This window comes from Denticeps clupeoides, chromosome 11 (genome assembly GCF_900700375.1).
Source record: "Denticeps clupeoides chromosome 11, fDenClu1.1, whole genome shotgun sequence".
In the NCBI taxonomy this organism is placed as follows: domain Eukaryota; kingdom Metazoa; phylum Chordata; class Actinopteri; order Clupeiformes; family Denticipitidae; genus Denticeps; species Denticeps clupeoides.
In genome coordinates this window covers 6090758-6113395 of record NC_041717.1, presented here as the reverse complement: position 1 = coordinate 6113395, position 22638 = coordinate 6090758, and the positions used below count along the sequence as shown (strand labels likewise).

General features: G+C 43.7%; 2 protein-coding genes across 4 annotated transcripts in view; one reads left to right on the top strand and one right to left on the bottom strand.

The window, feature by feature from the left end:
* Positions 1-13272, top strand: part of bmp1a (bone morphogenetic protein 1a) — a 41301-nt gene extending 28029 nt beyond the window's left edge. For both annotated transcript variants that reach the window (XM_028995111.1, XM_028995112.1), the window contains 13 exons: positions 1951-2066; positions 3049-3151; positions 3335-3451; positions 3938-4083; positions 5237-5432; positions 5904-6029; positions 6519-6679; positions 7390-7570; positions 8979-9104; positions 9306-9433; positions 9700-9913; positions 10178-10428; positions 12661-13272. In XM_028995111.1, the coding sequence (XP_028850944.1) occupies positions 1951-2066; positions 3049-3151; positions 3335-3451; positions 3938-4083; positions 5237-5432; positions 5904-6029; positions 6519-6679; positions 7390-7570; positions 8979-9104; positions 9306-9433; positions 9700-9913; positions 10178-10428; positions 12661-12798 (2003 nt within the window). In that variant the 3' untranslated portion in view covers positions 12799-13272. The remainder of the gene's footprint in view (positions 1-1950; positions 2067-3048; positions 3152-3334; positions 3452-3937; positions 4084-5236; positions 5433-5903; positions 6030-6518; positions 6680-7389; positions 7571-8978; positions 9105-9305; positions 9434-9699; positions 9914-10177; positions 10429-12660) is intronic.
* Positions 13273-16053: 2781 nt separating this feature from the next.
* Positions 16054-22638, bottom strand: part of LOC114800069 (protein dispatched homolog 3) — a 29787-nt gene continuing 23202 nt past the window's right edge. For both annotated transcript variants that reach the window (XM_028997147.1, XM_028997148.1), the window contains exons 20-21: positions 21722-21897; positions 16054-20953 (exon numbers count right to left, since the gene is read on the bottom strand). In XM_028997147.1, the coding sequence (XP_028852980.1) occupies positions 20606-20953; positions 21722-21897 (524 nt within the window). In that variant the 3' untranslated portion in view covers positions 16054-20605. The remainder of the gene's footprint in view (positions 20954-21721; positions 21898-22638) is intronic.

Genomic DNA, 22638 nt, shown 5'->3' with positions numbered 1-22638 from the left:
AAAAAACAGAAAATATATTAGCGACCTGAGTGTCTCTGTGTGTCTCTGCATGTTTCAGAGAGTTTTCATTTTGTCCTCTCATCTCTCCAAAAGAGCTGTAATTGACCCATAAATGGAATTAAAGGTACTTTAAATGTTTGTCCTTTTCAAAATATGACAATGTGTCTTTGTTGTTCTCCTCTTTGGGAATTATTATCCATTCTTCAGGTACAAAGATGTGATTGTATTGCCAACAACAGTCGCGCATTGACTGCCCCAGAATCGTCTTTTTTTTGGGCACATTATTGATTTGCTGGATCCTCTGTGTTTCACACCCCTACAGACAATTAGAACCTTCTTTCTACTAAGACTGTGACAGTAGCTTTTTTTACGCAATAATTTCAACTACTCAGAGTAAATATTGTACAACGGACACTTGCCAGTGCCATTGTGCTTGTGTTTAAATGGCACTTGATCTGCAAAACGATTTTGTACCAAACCGGCTGAGAGACACCAGTTCTGCGGCCACCAGTTTTGAAATCAAGTGTCCTTCTAGACAGTTAAAGCTGATGAACGGTTATGCAGCTTGTGGTCTGAGTGAATGCTGTGGTCAGTAGGGCTTGTGGGTGGACCAGTACAGCTCTGCTCTGGATCAGTGGGATGCCTTTGTTGCCGTAGTGTAGCTGGTAGGTGATGTGGCATTTGCTGTGGGTGGGAGGAACGCAGATTCATCGCTTGCTGCCGTGCTAGTCGGGCTGCTGATGCTTAGGGAAAACAAAACGGAGAAAACCCCCCCGGGACGGTGGAGAATTCGCGCAGCATTCCAAGCGGCGTCTGTCATCTCCTCTGCCTGCCAGCTCCCTCATTAATGGTTTAATGTCGGCCTGGGCCTAGCAAACATTTACGAGAGCGAGTCCTCACCTCCCTCTTTTATAACCCACCAAAGCACGCCTGTAGGGAGGTAATGAGTGAGAAGAGAGGGTGTGTGTGTGTGTGTGTGTGTGTTGTATTTTTTCCAAACATGTCAGGCTGGTAGAAGCCCTGCACTTAACAAATTAAACCGAAAAACCACAAAATGTCCATTTACTTTTACATTTACAGCATTTATCAGACTCTATTATCCAGAGCGACTTTCAATCAGTAGTTACAGGGTCCCCCCTGGAGCAACTTAGGGTTAAGTGTCTTGCTCAGGGACACAATGGTAGTAAGTGGGATTTGAACCTGGGTCTTCTGGTTTATAGGCAAGTGTATTAACCACTAGGCTAAAGCTGTTGTTCCTCTGAACATTTATTAATCATTGAGCCATCAAGTCATTGACAAATTCTAACATTTATTGACGGTCCCTTATTTAATCAGTTCCTCAGTGTGATTTACTTCCTGTTACTTCAGCCGCCTTTACTTCCTGTGACGGTCCGACCTGTGGCACCAATGTGGAAATCATCCTAGACTGAGACAAATCTCTGCAGATGAAAACAATACCAGAACCATCCGATGGTATTTTGGGGCGCATCCTCTGAATCTGAAAATGTGGCCTGACTGAACTTTTTGGGGAAAAAACTTCCCCCACCCTTCATAGTTATAAATATGCACCAATTATCTCTTTAATTCTCTACTCACCATGCGGTTCTGCTCTTTATTACTTATTGAGGGTGGTGCTGTTGTTTGGGCATCAGTCCATTGTGCAACGTTAACACAGTGCAGCATTTTTCTCCTCTCATGCTGTAAAACCCTTGATCAGAAAACATAGAAGGCTGAACACATGAAAGTCTTGGCACTCAGTGCTATAATTCATCAAAAGCCTCTGACCCGACACTCGCAATATGATTCGCAGCTGCTTTTCACTCGCAGTTAAAAGCGCGTTCTTCATGTGTAGATGTACCAGCCAATGAAGATTGCCTTTGATGTCCAGAACAGACCACTAAACTCTCTCTCTCTCTCTCTCTCTCTCTCTCTGTGCGTTTACATGTATAGAATGTGGAGACAGCCTTCAGGAGAGCAGCGGGAACTTCTCGTCCCCAGGCTTTCCTAATGGATACTCCGCCTACATGCACTGCATCTGGAGAATATCAGTCACGCCAGGGGAGAAGGTAGGCAGCATGGCAACAGGGCCGAATATGTGGGTACAGCGAGCACACTGTATGGGAATAGCGCCATAAACACACATAGCACACTAGCGTCACATCGCTCCTGGTGGGACATTGTCGGATTGCTCTGAAACCACATAACTATGCTTTGTGCCCGTAATGGCAGTTCGGACCTGCAGCTGTATTTGCTCGGGGCCGATTACTGACAAGCTCCTAACAAGATAATGGGAAACAAGAGAAGAGGCAGGACGAAAGAATTTCTTCAGAAAGGAACAAGTTAGAATTAGCAAAATGCCCAATAGTACTCTTATGAAAGGGGAAGTAGATGTTTACTGAGGAAGTAAATTTAATAACAGACCTACCATAGAATGGCACTGGTTCCCTTTCCTGGGAAATGTAAAACAAGAAAATCATTAAGATGATTAAAGACAAAAAAGTATTTATCTAGATCTTGACTACCATTCTTGTTGGTGTGTGATTGTTTCTGTCACTCAGAACACAATCTTTAATGCTGGGAATCTGACTTATTGATCCATGCAGGTTTTATGCACCCAGAGTAAGGATGTGTTGTGTGGGATAGCTGTCAGTCGTCAAAATAAAGTGCCTTTATCTACAATTTGATATTACAGTGGTGAACCGGCCCGTGCATACTGTTCAAAAATTGTGCCATTACTCACAAATGCAAACAAATTGGTGGTAGTAACCTAGTGGGTAACACACTCGCCTATGAACCAGAAGACCCAGGTTCACTTTCTACCATTGTGTCCCTGAGCAAGACACTTAACCCTGAGTTGCTCCAGGGGGGGACTGTCCCTGTAACTACTGGTTGTAAATCACTATGGATAAGGGCATCTAATAAATGCTGTAAATGTAAATCTAAAATTGAATATTACAATTGAAATTGCTGTTGGTGATGGAATCAGTGTCAGTATAAACGTCTTCGCACAAGCTGTGAGGTTCAGGTCATTTTTGTCTCATGTTTCAGATCATATTGAACTTCACGTCCATGGACCTGTACAGAAGCCACTTGTGCTGGTATGACCATGTGGAGATCAGGGATGGCTACTGGAGAAAAGCCCCTTTGAAAGGTTGTTAGAAAGTTTCAGCCTGCTTTCTCCGCTCTATGCTAATATTTAATTGAAATTTCCAAATGAATGCTTTTTTTCGTCCACTGGTGTAACCCCCCGTATCGCACGAATTCTCAGTGCTGGCACGATTGAAGAGTGTGTTCCTGTCCTTATCAGTGTGTCGGTGTCATTATCACATTTTAGGCCGCTTCTGTGGTGACAAGCTGCCGGAGCCGATTATATCAACTGACAGTCGGCTGTGGATTGAGTTCCGCAGCAGCAGCAACTGGGTGGGCAAAGGCTTTTCAGCTGTGTACGAAGGTATGGACCCTTCAAAGAGCATCTACACACACACACACACACATGCACATAGCCTACAACATGCAGGGTCACACACTTGACACTCCAGGAATGGCAGACAAACACGGGTCAAAGAAGACGAGGAAATGTCTTCATTTCAAGCACTACATATAAAATTCAGATAAATAATGCCATTTTCTTCAGGAACTGAAAGATGCATTTTTGGACCTTCCTGCTTTTTGACACAGAAATGGAGGGATCGTATGAGTCTGTTACTCAGATTGTTTCGGTTATTAATTTATGATTTTTCATTTTTTTAAATTATTTCTTCACTCCTATGTCTGGTCTTGTGTGATACCCTGAAATACATGTTTTACTGAGGGTAACAATGAAACAATGGTCACCACTAGAAAATCTCCAAATCCCACATGGGGGAGAGTCAAAAGTGGTGATAATTTTACTGATGATTGGAATCATTATGTTGATGGCTTTCTTCCTTCCATTCAGCGATCTGTGGCGGAGAGGTGAAGAAGGACAACGGCCAGATCCAGTCGCCAAACTATCCAGATGACTACAGGCCTAATAAAGTTTGTGTGTGGAAGATCACAGTGGCTCAGGGTTATCATGTTGGCCTCACGTTCCAGTCCTTTGAGGTGAGGAGGAAACGTGTAGGACTTTAATGACCCCGTAGGCTCAAATTAGCACCAATGGACTTAGTTCTATTGACACTAATTACATTTGTTTAGCAAGGCTGTTGCATGACTTGTTACTTGTATTAGAAGTTGCTTTTCAGCTACTGTGCAATGAATTCATGACGAGTGAACAAATAGCATTTTCATTCAATCTTATTGATCTCACACAAAGAAGATTCAAACAAATCTCATCACTAAACTTAGTGTTAGTCGTTGTGTTAGAATAACACTGTTATGCAGGTGTGGTTTTAGAAGCGAGAGTGCATTCTTGGCCGGATTATTTCCCTTGGGTCAAGAGCTGTAAATATGTTAGTTATCAGCCCATAAACTGTCCTTTGCTGCACTTGTGAAAGACGTTTCCCTTAATTTGATGTTTGAGCTGGACAGAGAAGTGATTTCAATTTCTGTAAACACACAGAACCCAGAATACGGCGGGTGAATTCAATTATTGCCTTCAGTTATTAAATTACGGCAAGGCTTCGTGACAGTGTTCCTGGAGTCAATTTTAAGGTGGAGCAGCATGTGCAAATCTGTCATCAGATGCATAAAACATTGTGGACTCTTCTCATTTTAACTGGTTGCAACAATATGATATGTAAAATATGAAGAAATTGGTTGCACGTTATTAATTATTTCACTATAGGTCTACTGATCATCTGTCTCTATAGTTTGTAGCAGATGTGTGGAGTGCTGACATTGGAAAGGGATGGAGGAGGAAGGGATAAAACGGGACCTTGAGCTCTACCCTGCTAAATTGGGCAATTTTGAAGTTGACCTTTTGGGAAAAATTGAGGAAACCTATTCTGATTTGAAGTAGTTTAGGGAGTTTTTTGGAGTGTCTTTGGACATATTTGAATTATATGACTGACAAATTCTACACCCTTGCTAGCAAGCAGTCCTTTTACACTTGTGTCTCTTTATAACAGTACACAGACCTGAAGACAGACTTGTTGTCACAAGCGAACATGTGCCACATCTGTTCTAAAAATATGGCTCTCAGTGTTTATATGAATGTAAAACTGATATGGAGTTTATCCTTCATAATATCTCAATTTCAGTATTTTAAGTGCAGATTGTTTGTGTGTTGTATAAGTCAATATGTCTTGGTCCACAGATTGAGAGGCATGATAGCTGTGCCTACGACTACCTGGAGGTCCGTGATGGTAACTCCGAGAACAGCCCTCTGCTGGGCCGCTTCTGTGGCTACGACAAGCCCGACGACATCAAGACTAGCTCCAACCAGCTCTGGATGAAGTTCGTGTCTGACGGCTCTGTCAACAAGGCTGGGTTCGCTGCCAACTTTTTCAAAGGTCTGATATAAAAGGTTGTGGTTGGTTGGTTGGGAGCAACTGGATTTATGCAGGGAGCTAAAAAATAAATGGTCCCTCAAGCACAATTTGGGAGTTTTGAAATGCTATCAAATTTGGTGTAGTGTAGTGTAGGTGTAGGTGTAGTGTAGACCTACTACTATCAGTGACAGGCACAGTCCCCCTGGAGACACTTGGGGTTAAGTGTCTTGCTCAGGGAGTAAGTGTGGTTCTAACCTGGGTCTTCTAGTGCTGGGTTTTCATAGGCAAGTTTTTAACCCACTAAGCTACATCCTATTGTCAATCTAGCAGCCTAAACAGGATCCATATATGAAAAAGTAATACTTAGTTATAGTAAAGGGTCAGATTTTGTTACAGATTTTTGTCAGCATGAACGGTTTGATTATTAGATTTAAGTCACTTGAGCAGATCAGCCAGTAGGGGGAGTCAGCTGTGTCTTTTCTACTCTTTCAGAGATGGATGAGTGCAGCAGGCCTGACAACGGGCGCTGTGAGCAGCGCTGCGTCAACACCCTGGGCAGCTACAAGTGTGCCTGTGACGCCGGGTACGAGCTGGCATCGGACAAACGCAGCTGCGAGGGTGAGTACAGGATCCCCTGCTGTCATTACGTTCTCGTCCCCATCGCTGTTCCGCTGTAACCCCGTATCTGCTTCTGGAACAGTACTCTCCTCAGGCTGAAAACAAGATGACAAACTGGCACAATGAAACAGGAAGTGATTAAAGAGCGGACACATTTAGACAAAAGGTTGAAATAAGAGTACAGCACAATACATTATCTATTATAAATATATATATTAAATATTATAAATATATATTTGATCTCATTTCCTATATCTGTGTGCTGTAAAAGGTTGTCTGAACTAGGAACCACTCATTTTCTGACTCTTAATGGAGTATAATGGCCATGGCTAAATCAGTTGTGTTCCGCCAGTAGCCCCTTCAAAGTCAGCAAGTCAGCATTATCTTAGTCTAGAGGAACATTTAAAAAAAATAGTTAAAGAAGCCGTTTTCAAATGGGTTCGGTTCAGATGTGTGTTTTTTCTTTTCCCTTCTCATTGGTTACTATAGCCGCATGCGGAGGCTACATCACCAAGCTGAACGGCTCCATCACCAGCCCTGGCTGGCCCAGGGAGTACCCGCCCAACAAGAACTGCATCTGGCAGCTGGTGGCCCCGTCACAGTACCGCATCACACTGTTGTTTGACGTCTTCGAGACCGAGGGCAACGATGTGAGCACTTGGGGTTTTTTACCAGGCGTGGGGTGGGTTCTCTGCTTCATTTGGCATCTGTCCTCTGTGCTAAGCACATGGAACATAATGCCAGCTGTCCCATGAAGAGGATATAGATCTTTGATTAATTGGATCAATAGAAACGTGAAAGATGCAATGTGTCCTCGGCATTTAACCATCACCCTTGGTGAGCAGTGGGCAGTCATGAAAGGTGCCAGGGGATCTGGGGACGGTGCTTCAATCAAGGGGACCTCAGTGGCACCTTGGTGGTTCGGGATTTGAACTTCCTTGCTTAGTAGGCCACCAGTGCCACGGGGCAGATGTGTGTATGTATATTTGGGGTCCCCGATTCAAATATAATTTGGATTCTTGTACTCACACAGACAGAATCGGGTTTCTAATTGATTTGTTTTTCATACCCTTGATATGTATATTTTTGTACACGGCCATGTTGCGTCCCTATGTGCAGAACACATTGTTTACATCTCTCATTTCCAATGAGGTCAACGTATATCAGATTTAATGAGTGCTTACATCATGAGAGTTGAGTCAAACAAAAGCCAGCCATGCTGACCTTGCCAAAACTGCATCTGTATATTTTTAAGGCCCTCGAAACATTCAGCCGGCCTGACCGCCATGGCTTGATATGCTAGCGTTGTATGTTTGCCGTTCTGTCACTGACACGCTTAAAATGCCCCGCTGGTTCATAGGTGTGTAAGTACGACTACGTGGAGGTGAGGAGCGGCCTGTCCGCTGACTCCAGGCTGCACGGGAAATTCTGTGGCGGCGAGAAGCCGGAGGCCATCACCTCGCAGTACAACATCATGCGCATTGAGTTTAAGTCTGACAACACTGTCTCCAAAAAAGGCTTCAAGGCCCAGTTCTTTGCAGGTTTGTCATCTTTTTCTCCTTTGAAAGTGATTTATGTGTATGTCTGTGTTTATTTTGATATCATTGTGCTGATGATGGAGAAAGTGTGTGTGAACATCGGGTGCTCTGCAGAGTGGTTGTGAATGATCACTGGGAGGGGTGTTAATAGGCTGGACAATGAAACCCTGTCCATTCATATGTTCATTTCGCACGAGCTTTTATCCAAAGCGACCTACGTACAATATGATCGTTTTTTAGACAATACTTTTAACCGTGGTGGCGTGTAATCATTAGTTACAGGGACTGCAACTCAGGGATAAGTTCCTCTTCAGCGATACAAGGATGCAACCCCATCCATACAAGGTCATAACATGTCACAGTGACCTCGCCGTCTGTCAGTCTGTATGATGAAATGCATGATGAAATGTGACAATTGAACGATGATGCAAATAGAAGAGAGCACCCTGTTTGAATGAAAAGTTTCAGACGTTATTGAAGCAGGGGCAAGCTGTCCTCATCCCTTCCTCTCCTGCCCATGCATGAAAGCCCCCTTTCTTTAAGATACCACCACACTGCTGCTTACATTCCAGCAACGTTCTGTAAACCTCCCTGTAGAATTCTGCATACACGTGGGTCTTGGGCACAAGCGCGCACTGGGAATTTAGTCCAAAAATCGTCTACTGAGCAATGCGGTGAGTGCAGGGTGAGCACTTGTAAAACACTTTTCATTTGTGTTTGTTTAGACCTTCTACAGTTCAAAAGCCTTTCATCTAATTAATAACTGCACAGAACATTTACTAAAGTTTTTTTTTTTGACTGTACAGCGTAGCCTGCGCCCATTAGGAACATGGCGTGCGGGGGAGTTCTTTTTTCTTATTTTCTTTCATTCTTGCTTTGCACCATGCAACTTCATCTGTGAGGCTGCTATTGTTCATATGTTCAGCGAAAACTGACGGATTAAAGACGCTTAATATGAATTGAATTGGCATCATACCAGCCACATTACATCATGGACAAAGTATTTAAATGTCAGCACTGTGTGTTTGACATATAATCCTTTATAAAAATATACATTTTCACTTAATTCAAACAATGAATTGTATGATTTTTTCTTTGCTACCCTTGCACCATTTTTGTAAGAGTCTCTCAAAGCAGCAAAAACTGTAAAGTGTGTATGTGCCTTTAGTGACAGAGACTGGAGAGTCTGTCACACACTGAAGCTGTTGTGGCCTCTAGTGATGCCCAGCCCCTCTCTAGCACACTTTATGTGGGTTTATGGTTAGAATTCGTCACCCATCTGTGTTTGTACAGGAGTGAGAAGAGGCCCTGTGTGGCTCTTCATCTCTGGTGTGTGTGTCTTCATTCATCTTTCAGTGTGGGGAAGTTCATGCCACGCTCTCCCTGTGTATGTGTGTGTGTGTTTGTGCAGATAAAGACGAGTGCTCCAAGGAGAACGGAGGCTGCCAGCACGAGTGTGTGAACACGTACGGAAGCTACAGCTGTCAGTGCAGGAGCGGTTTTGTGCTGCACGAAAACAAACACGACTGTAAAGAGGGTGAGAGATGCCTCCCGCTCCAACACTCTATCCCACACTCTCCTGCCCGTCAGTCACTCCAGCAGTCACTCACTGTTAGCAGGCTGAAGAATGAATGTAATGGGAACATTGAAGGGGAGGTTGAGCGTAGAATGGCCGGGGCGTGGGACGGGCGACGGGGCGAGCAGTGAGGTTGTTGACCCTGTGGATGTGTCTTTGCAGCGGGTTGTGATCACACTGTGAACAGTGTGACTGGCACTATCACAAGCCCCAACTGGCCCGATAAATACCCCAGCAAGAAGGCATGCACCTGGGCCCTCTCTACAACCGCCGGCCATCGCATAAAAATCGTACGTTGCCCTCATCTCATCAGGATTTTTTTCCATGTCGCTGTGTCTGTGGATGATGTGTGCAGCCTCACCGCATCTCATACGTTCATACTCGACTGCTTTTTTTTTTTTCTTGCAAGGGTGGAGGTGCGCAAGTGTCCTGTCTGTCTTGTCCTGTCGACTCGGTCGCACGGTCGACTCCTTGCTTGTTGGTTTTGTTGAAATTTGTTGCATCATATTTGCAAGCTCGTCTTCTCACCCCTTTGCCGATGATGTGTTCGCTGTAGGCCTTCAACGAGATTGACATGGAACCTCACGTCGAATGCGCCTATGACCACATCGAGATTTACGATGGCCGTGATGGGAAAGCACCCAGCCTCGGCCGCTATTGCGGTGCGAAGAAGCCCCCGCCCATCATTTCCACCAGCAACAAGATGTTCATCCGCTTCTTCTCTGACAACTCTGTGCAGAAGAAAGGATTTGAGGCTTCCCACACTGCAGGTACCGACACCATGTGACACCAGCAGTGTCACAATCATAGTGGCACATAAGATTAAAATATTTTCAAATAACAAAACAAGGATAAAATCTTGTTTAAATGTCATATATTCATATTGCATGTGAAGCTATCATTCTATTGTTCTTGTCCACATAGTGTATATACACTGAATTATCTCCTTTAAAAGTACTAATATATCTAATTTGTTAAAAATGTGAAATGTCTGGCTATCATTCTAAAAATATTATAAATTTTCCAAACTGCAGAATGTGGCGGTCGTCTGAAAGCAGAGGTCAAGACTAAAGACCTGTACTCCCACGCCCAGTTTGGGGACAATAACTACCCGGGTGCATCTGACTGCCAGTGGGTGATCTCAGCAGAGAAGGGCTATGGAGTGGAACTCATCTTTCAGACGTTTGAGATCGAGGAGGAAGCTGACTGTGGATATGACTACATGGAGCTCTTCGACGGTCCAGACACTAAATCACCAAGACTGGGACGCTACTGTGGATCAGGGGTTAGATCAACCTTTCCGAACTACATACACTAAATTCCAGGTCTGGGCGATATACACTGCTCAAAAATAAATAAAGGGAACACTTAAACAAGTCAGTCACACTTCTGTGAAACCAAACTGTCCACTTAGGAAGCAACACTGATTGACAATGAAGTTCACATGCTGTTGTGCAATTGGAATAGACAACAAGTGGAAATTATAGGCAATTAGCAAAACATCTCCAATAGAGGCGTGGTTCTACAGGTGGTGACCACAGACCACTTCTCAGATCCTATGCTTTATGGCTGATGTTTTGGTCACTTTTGAATGATGGTGGTGCTTTCACTCTAGAGGTAGCATGAGACGGAGTCTACAACCCACACAACCCGCTACCTCCACCTCTGTGCAAAGAGGAACAGGAGGAGCACTGCCAGAACCCTGCAGAATGACCTCCAGCAGGCCACAAATGTACAAGTGTCTTCTCAAACGGACAGAAACAGACTCCATGAGGGTGATATGAGGGCCCGACCTCCACAGGTGATGGTTGTGCTTACAGCCATGATTGGCAAATTCACCACTGGCGCCCTTTGCTCTTCACAGATGAAATCAGGTTCACACTGAGCACATGTGACAGACGTGACAGAGACTGGAGATGTTGTGGAGAGTGTTCTGCTGCCTGCAACATCCTCCAGCATGACCCCTTGTGAGACCATATGCTGGTGTGGTTGGCCCTGGGTTCCTCCTAATGCAAGACAACTCTTGTGGCTGGAGTGTGTCAGAAGTTCCTGTAAGACGAAGGCATTGATGGTATGGACTGGCCTGCCCGTTCCCCAGACCTGAATCCAATTGAGAACATCTGGGACATCATGTCTCGCTCAGTCCACCGATGCCTGGACAGTCTGCGGTGCAACATGGCGTTGATGGATTGAGCGAGACATGATGCCCCAGATGTCTTTAGTCCAGGTCTGGGATCCACCACCTCATCAGGAGCATGTCCAGGCGTTGTAGGGAGGTCATACAGGCACATGGAGGCCACACACACTACTGATCCTCATTTTGACTTGTTTTAAGGACATTACATCAAAGTTGGATCAGCCTGTAGTGTGTTTTTCCACTTTCATTTTGAGTGTGACTCCAAATTCAGACCTCCATGGGTTGATTTCTATCGATTCTTTCTGTGTGATTTTTTTTTCTTTTGTCAGCACATTCAACTATGCAAAGAACAAAGTATTTAATAAGAATATTTCATTCTTGCAGATCTAGGATGTCTTTTTGTGTTCCCCATTTTTGAGCAATGTATATACCAATATACCAGTGTACCAGTGTACCATGGTATATACCAGTGTATATACCATGTTCTGACCAGCACTGGCCTTTCTGATTCTTAATGGTAAAAAAAGCAGTTGGGGTGTCCAGCATAATCAGTTTGAAGTGGCTGAGGAGGACAGTGTGAGTTGCAGGAGACTGAGACGACGGCAGTGGAAGGTGCGGCACTGCATATTCAGTAATAAGCTCTGGCCTTTCTGCCTGTGCCCTTTTGCTGTAAATGGGCCTGTCGACTCTGGGGGCTGCGATGACTCCGGTAATGAGGGGGCTGAGCCTTTCATTAGCCCCCCTGCCGGGTGGTCAGTCATGAGTGAGGGGTCAGGTGAGCGGCCCATCAGAGCAGAGCTTATGGGGCAGTGATTATCTGCATGGGGCCTGGAGCTGCTCATGGTTCCCGCTGCTAATTGGCAGCAGGTCTAATTTCTCATTCAGGCTTTTGCACTGTTTGTGGCTCCCTGGCTTCCGTTGGTGTGCCGTACCATTTCGTGGCCTATCGTACCAATTATAGCTGTATTGTCATATGGGCTGCAGGGATTAGAGACACAAATAAAAGCTAAAAAGAAATTCATTGTTTTTAATAATGTAGTAAAAAAAACAGAACAGCATACTGAATATTTTTTAAATATGGTCATTTAATTGTAGCACTTTCCAGTAATTTATTTTCTGAGTTATCTTCTTGTTGCATACAAGAACTTCCCCAAACAGGGGCATTGCTGTAAGTGTGAAGTAGACTAAAATAGAATATTTTTCTAAAATGATTAGTTTGCATCGTGAACAGAATATTGGAAAAATTTTACTACGAACTTCAATCTCCCATGTCTGTTCAGCAAAAAGGCCCCGACTGGCTATATGTTCTGTGATGGGAAGAAATCCAGGCCTCAGGTTTATTTTATTTTTTTATAACTCTGATCCTTTTGTCCTTTGCAGCCTCCTGAGGAGATATACTCCGCTGGCGACTCCATTGTCATTAAGTTCCGCTCAGACGACACCATCAATAAGAAAGGTTTCCACGTGCGCTACACCAGTACCAAGTTCCAGGACACTCTGCACTCGCGCAAGAAGTGACCAGTGGGGGCCGGGAGGGGCCGTGCGGGGCCTAAGGGGAAGCAGAGGGGCCCCAAGGTGGGGCGCCAGCCCAACGCTCGGAGACCCCCGGCCGCCAAGGTCACCCAGACTCGACGGACCAGCCGCAAGACCTCCAACCGCACCTCAGTAGTTCCCTGGGGCTCTGGCACCCCCTAAAGACTGTGAGGAATATAAGCCATTCCACAGTAGACCTTGTTTTTACCTTTTTTATGGTTATGATTTGGGTTGGGAGTGGGGTGGGCGATATATTTTGTTCTCGTTCTGGGGTTGGTGCATTCTCGGTAAAAAAGGAGGGCAAGGAAGGAGGATGAATTTAACCCTGGATTTTTCTTTTCTCCCTTTTTTTCTTCTTTTTAAATAAGCCTCCGTTAAAGAGAGCAACACGAACACGTTTCTCAGGATCGCCAGTCAGGCCCCTGTGCTAAAGCCGGGCCAGACCACCACACCGCAGAGAGGGGGGAGGGCAACGGGGAAGAGGAGGGGAGAGGGAGGAGGGGATGGATGGGAGAGGGGCTCCAGGCAGATTCCCGACTCTGACACACCCTCCACGTTTCCCCCCTCAGGCATAATGCCCTCGTTGTCCTTCCCTCAAAAAAGGATTTAAAAAAAAAAAGAAAAAAATTCCTGGGTCTATGCATCCGAGACTTGAGTTTTTGACGCTGTATGTCAGAGCGATGCATGTAATTACAGTTCACGGAGACAGAGAAATTGTACAGTGGCAGCACCAGCATTTGTAATGACCGCTATCCTGGCTTCCGGTCCAGGATGTCCTCATTGTTACTTTTAGCACGGAAAATGAACGAAGCAATTATTGTATTAAAGGACTAATAAATGAAACGAGGCCCACGTCTGCTGGCTGTTAATTGAAGTTCTTTTTTCGGAAACGCATCCGTCTGCAGCGTGCAATGTTGTAAAAGGGCCGGCTAATTCGCTGCCGCCCTCCCCCCCCGGGTCCCGTGGGCCGCGGCGTACAGTGAGTAAGTGCTGTACTTTTAAAGAAGAAAGTGGTTCGTTCCTCACCTACAGCAGTATTTTGTGTCCTCTTTTTTTTCATCATTACTTTCGATGAGTCAATTTCTCTATTGTTCAGATGCAGTACCTCTCATTTTCTCCCATTTTACGGTTTGCGCTAGATTTACCAATTTCAGGTTTGGCTCGGAAGAGCTGAGCTTCTTGCACATTTCTGATCATCTGATCATTTTTTTTTCTTCTGAACATTGCAATTAGTGCAGAAACATTAGAGCTCGTCACTCATGTCATTAAGCCAGCTGTAAGGGGCATTAAAGGTTTTAGGCGCCATGTTACAGTGTACTGTATACCCACACAGGAAGTACTGTGCCCTCCTGTGTGTGAACATCTCATCTATGAATCTATGGATCCACACATTTTGAAGTTGTACCTCAGTGTGTGTGTGTGTGTGTGTTTTTTTTTTTTGTTGTGAACCATCAGTATACACTGAACATGTATGTTTGGGGGGGAAAAACATATACATGAACAAATACATAAAGAGCACATTTACAGAATTTCAGACTGCGTGACTTGTGTTTGTAACTGTATTATGCATTATTATATGTATTATTTACCACTGGGCTTGTTCAGTCCTGGTCAAAATGCATGGTCTGTCCCAAAATGTTGGGCCAATTCATTGTGCTATGCACACATTAAAGGCGTTTCTTCCACACGTACACTTTCCTAGGACTGGAAAGCACAATCATTAATCGTAACTATGATATTACATTATTACTATAAAATAACTCAACATGGAAAATACAGTACACTACATTGCTGTTCTGTGTACTGTGAAATGAAATGACCATGTGGCCTGAGATTAACTGGATTTATGAACTGTCTGTGTTTAAATCAGAATCTGGCTCCATTTCATGCATCATCTGACTGTGCTCTGACTTCCATTTTTGAGATTGTCCGAGCTTCAGAGCTCCGTTCTCGGCAGGGAAAAATGTGCAGTTACATTTTTGGAAAGCACTGCATAAATACAACGTAAATACTAATTATGATGTTGTGTACGTTCTAGGGGGTTACAAACGCTTTCTAATCCGAGTTATTTCAGGAGCTGCACGTAATTCCCGCAGCAATCCAGCATAATCACCAGTGTATAATTACTGTACACTGCTTTCCTGTCTAGGTGTGATGTGGGCATCTACTAGACGTTGGGTGCTAGTGGTGCTAGTGGAATAATTAAAGAGATAAGAGCCACTTGCTCCTTATCTGTAGGAGAGAAACTTTTTTTTTTTTTTTTTGTGCATGTGATGTCTTGACGGAGGGGATTAAGTCATGCACACTGTCAGTCATCACCGTTTTAATGAAATTTTATAAAAAGATTCATTAAAGTCTGTGTTTTGGGTGTTGCCTTTGACCATATGCTAGCCAACAAACTCCATGCGTAACCCTGCACATAGCACCGCTTTTAAAATATTGCCCACGGTGTATATAACTGTATAATTATCCATTTTCTTTGTGTCCAGTTTCCTTCTGCAGTCTGACTGCATGCTGGAGGTTGTATATAATTGCACCCTGCACCATAGCTGGCTCTGTACTTTCGATTATTTAGTTCTCCAGCGAACACTGAGCATAGGAAGGGTGTGCAAGATGGAACCGCAGCGTAACGACCCCAGCCGAGGCATTATTTCTGGAGCCAGCAGGCCACTTCTCTACAAGATTACCCAGTGATTTCTGCCCCCTCTGCATGCTGACATTAGCCCGGACGTTGGCTTTAATTTTGGGATCTCGGTTCTGTCCAGAAACTCTCATTTAGAACTACAATGTGTGTGTGTGTGTGTGTGTGTGTGTGTGTGTATGTGTTTATGGGCATGTTCAACCTGCAATTTACAATATAATTAACAGTATATTGATTTTTAGATATACAATCTTTATTTTGTGAGTTTTTGCTTTGCAAAAGGTGCAAAGACTGTTCTGAAATGCATTGAAATTAATAAATGAAAGTGGCTGCTGTTCTTGCCTGGAATATTCCGGAAGGTTTGTTCACTTTAGCAGGTACAGAATTGCTGATAAAATAAGAGGTATTTGTCACCACAGAGTGTGTTACCTTGAGCTTGGACAGAATTAGAAAAAGTACCGTTTAAATCAGAAGATTGTCTCTTAAATGTTGGATTCCTGCTGCGTGCTGATTGGTCAGGCTTCTGTAATCATCACGAAGTTTTAATTCTGAACGAGTCCTTCAATCTAGGTAGCGGGCAATCAGAACCTGTGAGCCGCTCTGACGGGGGTCCATCGCCTGGGAGCTGCCCGTGTCCTGACCAGCAGGGTCTCTTCTGCTGTGGAACGTCCCTCAACCACTTCACCATTCTGCTCCATTTCAGTCGTTCACTGACCATAAACAGGTGGCCCCACAATCATTACCACGTTTCATATATTTTATACTAAATCCTTCACATCCTTTTAAGATACAGAGCAAAGTTTCATAATTCTTCAAGCATGCTTCCAAAATTTTAAGTAGATTTAAGAACCACATTTGGTAATGTTGGGTGTTTTAATTAGAGGATATTAATTGCAGGTCATGCTCAGAATTATGATACATGAAATGGTTTGACTAACACCTTTTGCTTCTGTCATTTTCGTCACCATGGTATGGAGACGATGAGAAGAGAACAAGTAGCATGATTTGCTAATGCTAGTTAGCCTGCAAACTGAAACATTAAAGACCTCCTTTACCGAATGCTTATGGTTCATTAGCACCAAACTTTGCAAAATGGGGGATCTTTTCACGTAAATGTGTTTCTTTTTAATGTGGACTGCCTTATGGCTGCATTATGCGTGGCGGTAACTGTGCTAACGTGACATGTCGGCCTTTATTTTTGCGTAGTGATTTAAAAATATCTATAAAACATCATAAAGCCTGATTTCGTGTACATGTATATTTCAGTAAATCCTGTTTTTATTGCACTGATGTATTTCATGCGTGAGTTAACTTGTCAAATTCAAGAAAGTGATGTGAAGCCTTTTAAAAGCAGAACATCACATTGCCTTCGTCTTAACACGTTCGGCATGGATATTGGTTGGAACACATGCAAATCGAACCAATGGAGCAATACTAGGAGCCTAAATAATTTATTGCGCTCCTGCGAGCAGAATGCTAATATTCAGTCGCAGGGAACCCGGGCCCGACTCTCTGTTCTCCAGGGTGTGAAAAAACCTCGAGAATAAATGAACCTGCTCGCTCCCCGGTACCATCTTCCGACGCCCCTCACGCGTCGTGACAAGTTCATTGTGCGACAGGCGTCGACCGTGGAAAACACGGTGCCGGATGCCGGGGGTTTAAACGTTCCCTGCTGTCATAAGCGAATGGCGGCTCGAAGGAATGTTTCCTTCAATGAAGAACCGGGTGCAGCGAATATCATCATCACATATCCATGTTACGTTCAAATTCATTCAAATGAAATGGCCAACTGCTGCTTTTTTTTGGTTTTGCATATTAGTATTATTTTCGGATGAAGAACAAAAATGACAGGTACCGCTGTACTTAATATCCACTGCCCTACAGCCTCAACACATCAGGAGTGCCGACATGGCAGTAAACTACTATCTTATCACCAGTTCTGGAACATTCTGTCCTTGCTCTGTTTTTGGATTTCCCTTCGTATGCACGTACTTCGCATTTGAATATTTTTTCCCCTGCACTTAGGCCTCGGATAACAAGTCCCAATAGTTTTTCGCTGACCGCGCTACGGTGTCATTAGTGGCTTCGAGTCTGCATGGTGATTGGAGCCGCGTCGGACCACGCTGCCCTCAGTATGAGCAGGTTGAGGAAAATCACTACACGCCCTGAAGTGCAAAAAGTGTGTAAACCAGTGATGACAATATTTCTCCACTGTGAGGTTTTTACAGGTCACAGCCCGACAATCCAACTCCAGTAAGGACTCAGTAACAATGATTATTATTTGGATAAAATCATTTCAAAGTTCAAATGTGAATCAGTAATCAGATCTTGATAGAAAAACCACAGTTATGCAATAACTGTCAGAATCCATTTTTACATTCTGCATATTACAGTATATAAGTCGTGTGTTCCTGCTTTGGCAAAAAAATAAAAATTAGTACCACCGACACATTCCATGCCATTTGCCCTGTAATAATTACTGAAAAACACTAATTGCAACAATATGTCCTTGTGGGTATTATTGTGAGATTGTAATTTGATGAAGAATTTATGTACAAATCAATGGGAAGTCCGACAACTTTGTATTATTTGTACGTCGGCTTTCCTTTAAATGAGTTCCTGGTCGTTATATCTCATGCAATTATTATGCCGCACATTAAGGCAGGCACAGATTGGACAAGTTAACATTGTTTGCGTTGATTTCTACACACAGATTCCCCAATGCCATAACTTCGGCACAAAGTTTGGACTTTTGTGCTCTACAATTGAAGATTCGATGCTCTTCTGTGTTTTCTTTGGTTTCTCCCGTTTCCACAAACTGGTCAAGAAAGAAGGTAAGAGACATAAGCATTTCTAAACAGGACCCGATGTCTGCGTGAACGTGTGTTCACCGTTGGGGTTATTCCTGCATGGTTCTGATGGATGGATGGATGGAAGTGGAGGGACATCAGTGCTTTGTGGTGACTGCCTGCCTCTTCTATAAAGTACAAAACAAAATGACCCAGCAATCGGTGTTCTTTGCTGTCTGAGCCCGAGGGGGCATTCGGGAGGCGAGTCCCTCTATTACCAAGTGTATCTGTGTCTCCGTGACTGAGTGAAGGTCTCAGATCAACTGCACTACAGCCACGCTTCACATCAACAGCGAAATAACTAAAAGCTGAACAGGGACACGGCGCTTGAACAACAAGACTCTGAAGAAGAAATTGATGTGCGAGCTGCTTTCACTTTTTGTGAGATCAAGACGCAGAAGCAGAAACACCCCAACTGTCTCAGTAATGACTGTGCGTGTATGAGGTGTGACATCGGCACTTATCAGCAGAGCCGGAGAGGACGGAACAGCTTTCTCGTGCCAGTTTTCATTATTGTCATTTACGAAAGGTCATACCTGCATCACGAGCCCGGTAAATTGCTAAACTGCGAAAACAACAATGACGAAAGAATGAATAGAAGCAACGCTAGAAAACGGGGCCGTGTGACAAATGGTTGTTGTCTTTTCACTTTTCTGACTCGTAACTACAGATTAGCGCCACCGTAATAAAAACACCTCCAGCCAGCGGTGCCGAAGCGTGAAATAGCTAAAACAGCCCAGTTCATTTCGAGTTCATTGCGATTCCCGGGCCAGAACACGTCGCTCTTTTGTCAGGTGTGTATTTCATTCTAATTGGTTCATCATACATTTACAGTGTTATCAAATTAACGCTGCGGAAATGTATTTCCTTCCGTTTCCTTGCGCAGACCCGCCATTTATCAAAGCTGTCAGAAGAAACTTGAAGTGATATAAACGCGGCATGTGAAAGTTAAGGATTCATTTCCAGCACACAGGGCTTGGGGTGGTGGAACAGTTCCGTATCATTTTTTCATGTGTTTTGATTTAAACGTTTCTGAAAAACACATTTGCCGGGCTATGGCATCACCAGCCGCCTCGGGATATTTTTGAGAACAAAACGTCTCTTTCTGAAATCAGAACATGGTGGCCACAACTACGACAGGTTGCTGTATACAGATAACTGAAGATCTAATCTGCTGGCTGAATTGAGGACATATGTAGGTGATGGTGTCCATATTATAATGAGAATGTCATGGTGTCATTCTAGCACAAGAAACTGCAACACATATGATATGATGAAGTGCCCTATTTGGCTGAAATACACGTTGCTCCCCAAATAACAACACCCCATACCCATTTCTTAAAGATCTATATAAAGGGAAAAACGTCCAATGGTCGTTAGAAAATGTTTACAATTATCGAACAAAATCAAGCAAACAGAACAGCCAAGGAGATCAGTTAAATCAGTCAAATTGGGTTGAGAACAGGTCTGGAAGGACAGTAGAGATCCAAATTTACATTTATCTCATTTATCCAGAGTGACTTACAATCAGTAGTTACAGGGACAATCCCCCTGGAGACATTCAGGGATAGGGTAGTGAGTGGGGATTTGAACCTGTGGTCTTCCGGTTCGTAGACAAGTGTGCTACACACACAGCAAATAATTTTTGTGAATTAACAGTTTAATTTTGTTGGGAGCACCGACACTGGACCACGTGGAAAAGGTTCTCCAGTAGCCCAGTACGCCGCAACGTGCAGGACTCTCCCATGATCAACACAAGTCAGTGTCAGTGAAGAATGAATGCTTCTCCGGACTGGAATAAACGTGTACATTTACTGAAACAATACCACGGTCAATGCATGCTGTCATTTTTTTTTCTAATGAGGGCTGTGTATAACCGCCACAGAAACAAACGTATAGAAATCCCTCCCCACACCCACACATCACAAGGTTCACTTGATTTCTAGCAACACCGGCACTAGTAACTCACTCATCACGACAGAACATTTACGAAATATGGAGACTTGCCACATGGACTGGACCAGCTGCTTGCCAGTATTGAACCAGGGCAGCAGTCGCCAGTCAGCATTCCATTGTGCTGATCAATATGAAGTGCTATCACGGTCACCAAGTTCACAATTACCAGTTAGCAGATCAATAGATCACCCAATTAACACTTCCTGGATATGGACATCGTTCCACTCTCCCTTTTCTCCCTCTCCGGAATTCATAGAATTCAAAGCGTGTACAGCGTATGCATAGTACGGAAACCAGGTTCTGCTCCACTGTTCCCATACGCCAGCTGCATTCTGTGCTGCTTGGTCTAGGCAGGGACTCTGTGCCAGGCGCCGGGGAGCAGCTGTCCCCCGACCCAGAATAGGACAGCCCCCACGGCCACGGTGGCTATGACGGCCAGGCTGGCTCTCAGTACCGCTCCAGGGGTTCGCTGGAAGTGTGGAGGTCCCATGGTGGCCAGCATAGCTGTGGTGACTATGAGGGTGAACAGTATGGACACTGCTGTGTTGATGGCCACAATCTGGCCAAACTTTGCGAAAGGCACAATCACACAGAAGAACAGAGGTATGGTAGAAATCACTGTGGTGACAGCACTGGACACAATGGCGACGCCAACATGGTCCACGGCTTCCAGAGTTCGTCTGCTGGATTCATCCTGAAAATTAAACGTACACCAGTAGTGAAAGCTATGCCAAAATGTACTTATAATTCAATTTTAAAAGACAAAGTTTGAGCTGAATGAACAGGAACCCTTCAAATCAATTAATAGTTAAAAATACCTAAACCTTAGCAGTACATCTCATTGGTTTAGGACCATCAACGGTAATGTTTTTCATTGCAGTTGGATCATAATTTTGACATTATGAAACCTAAGACAATTTACAGTCCAAAAGAACAGGTTTCTAATGCTATTCTACTATATAGTAAGATATTACGACATAGTAACGTACAGCACCAGCATGTGCGACAGATTTATTTAAATTGCCCTTTAAAGAAAACAGCTCAGAGTAACAAGGGAACTTTTAGAAGTTTTAATTGTGAGATTGAGTAAATGTCTGCATGTTGACTGACTCAAGCAATGGAGAAGATGTCATCTTGATTAGCATATACGGGTGGATAAATACAATTACACAGTAATTATACAGAAAATGTGTTTGTATATGAGCTGCACATTCACTCATTTGAGTTGTTCTCAACATCCACGGAAAAAAAAAATTCATTACCTTAAGTAAATGTCTACTGATTCCATGGCAACAAGCACTTTTTAATATATATTTATTTCAAAAGAAATCACTCCAGCATCATTAACACATCAATGAGCGACTACAAACAAGTCTAAAGCCGCCTGCTGAGCCAGGGGAGAAAACAGGATGAGCGTAGGAGACGGAAAGGAAAGACGGGGTGTTTTCATTTAAATTCATACCAGCATGTGAGCAGATGATCCAGATGACAGGGTCCTTCTGGCCAGAAGGTACCCCTCCACCAGATGCAGGCAGTAGTCCACAGATGAGCCCACCAGGATGGACAGAGAGATGGCCTCCACTGCCCCCATCTCCCATCCCAGCCAGTACATGATGGCCACCACCAGACAGACGACCCCTGCACAGTTAACCACAACCCAGTCAGCAGCGCCCTGCCTGTCTGCTCGCTGCGATAATGGCTGCACTTCCTGAGGTGAAGAGTGCGTTGGCTTGACTCTGATGCAAACTGTCACTCAGCTAACTGCTGGAAAGTGTATTTTTCTGTGGAACAAATATACTTAATGATGACATTAGGAATACCTGCCAGCTGCCTTAGCTTGAAAATTCTCACTTACTGCAATGCCAAGCAAACAAAATGGCAAAGAAAAATAGTCAAAATTTGATGGAGTGTGCAAGGTGTGCATTTTTCTCTGCAAGGTACAGCCTTTCATAAGGATTTCACACACAAGGCGAAATACATAAACTGTCATAAAATATTGATTTATATATATATATATATATATATATATATATATATATATACACACACACACACACACACACACACACACACACACACACACACATATATATATATATATATGTGTGTGTGTGTGTGTGTGTGTGTGTGTGTGTGTGTATATATATATATACACACACACACACACACACACACACACACACACATATATATATGTGTGTGTGTGTGTGTGTGTGTGTGTGTGTGTGTATGTTCTTCTTTACACGGCAATGAATACTAATAAGACTTCACAACTAAGGTTAAGGTTTCTCCAATATTATGGTTGCCAAAAATAATGCTTATTATTATTAATGACAAATCATTAATCCATAATTATGTCTTACGTATTCCGTATATTTA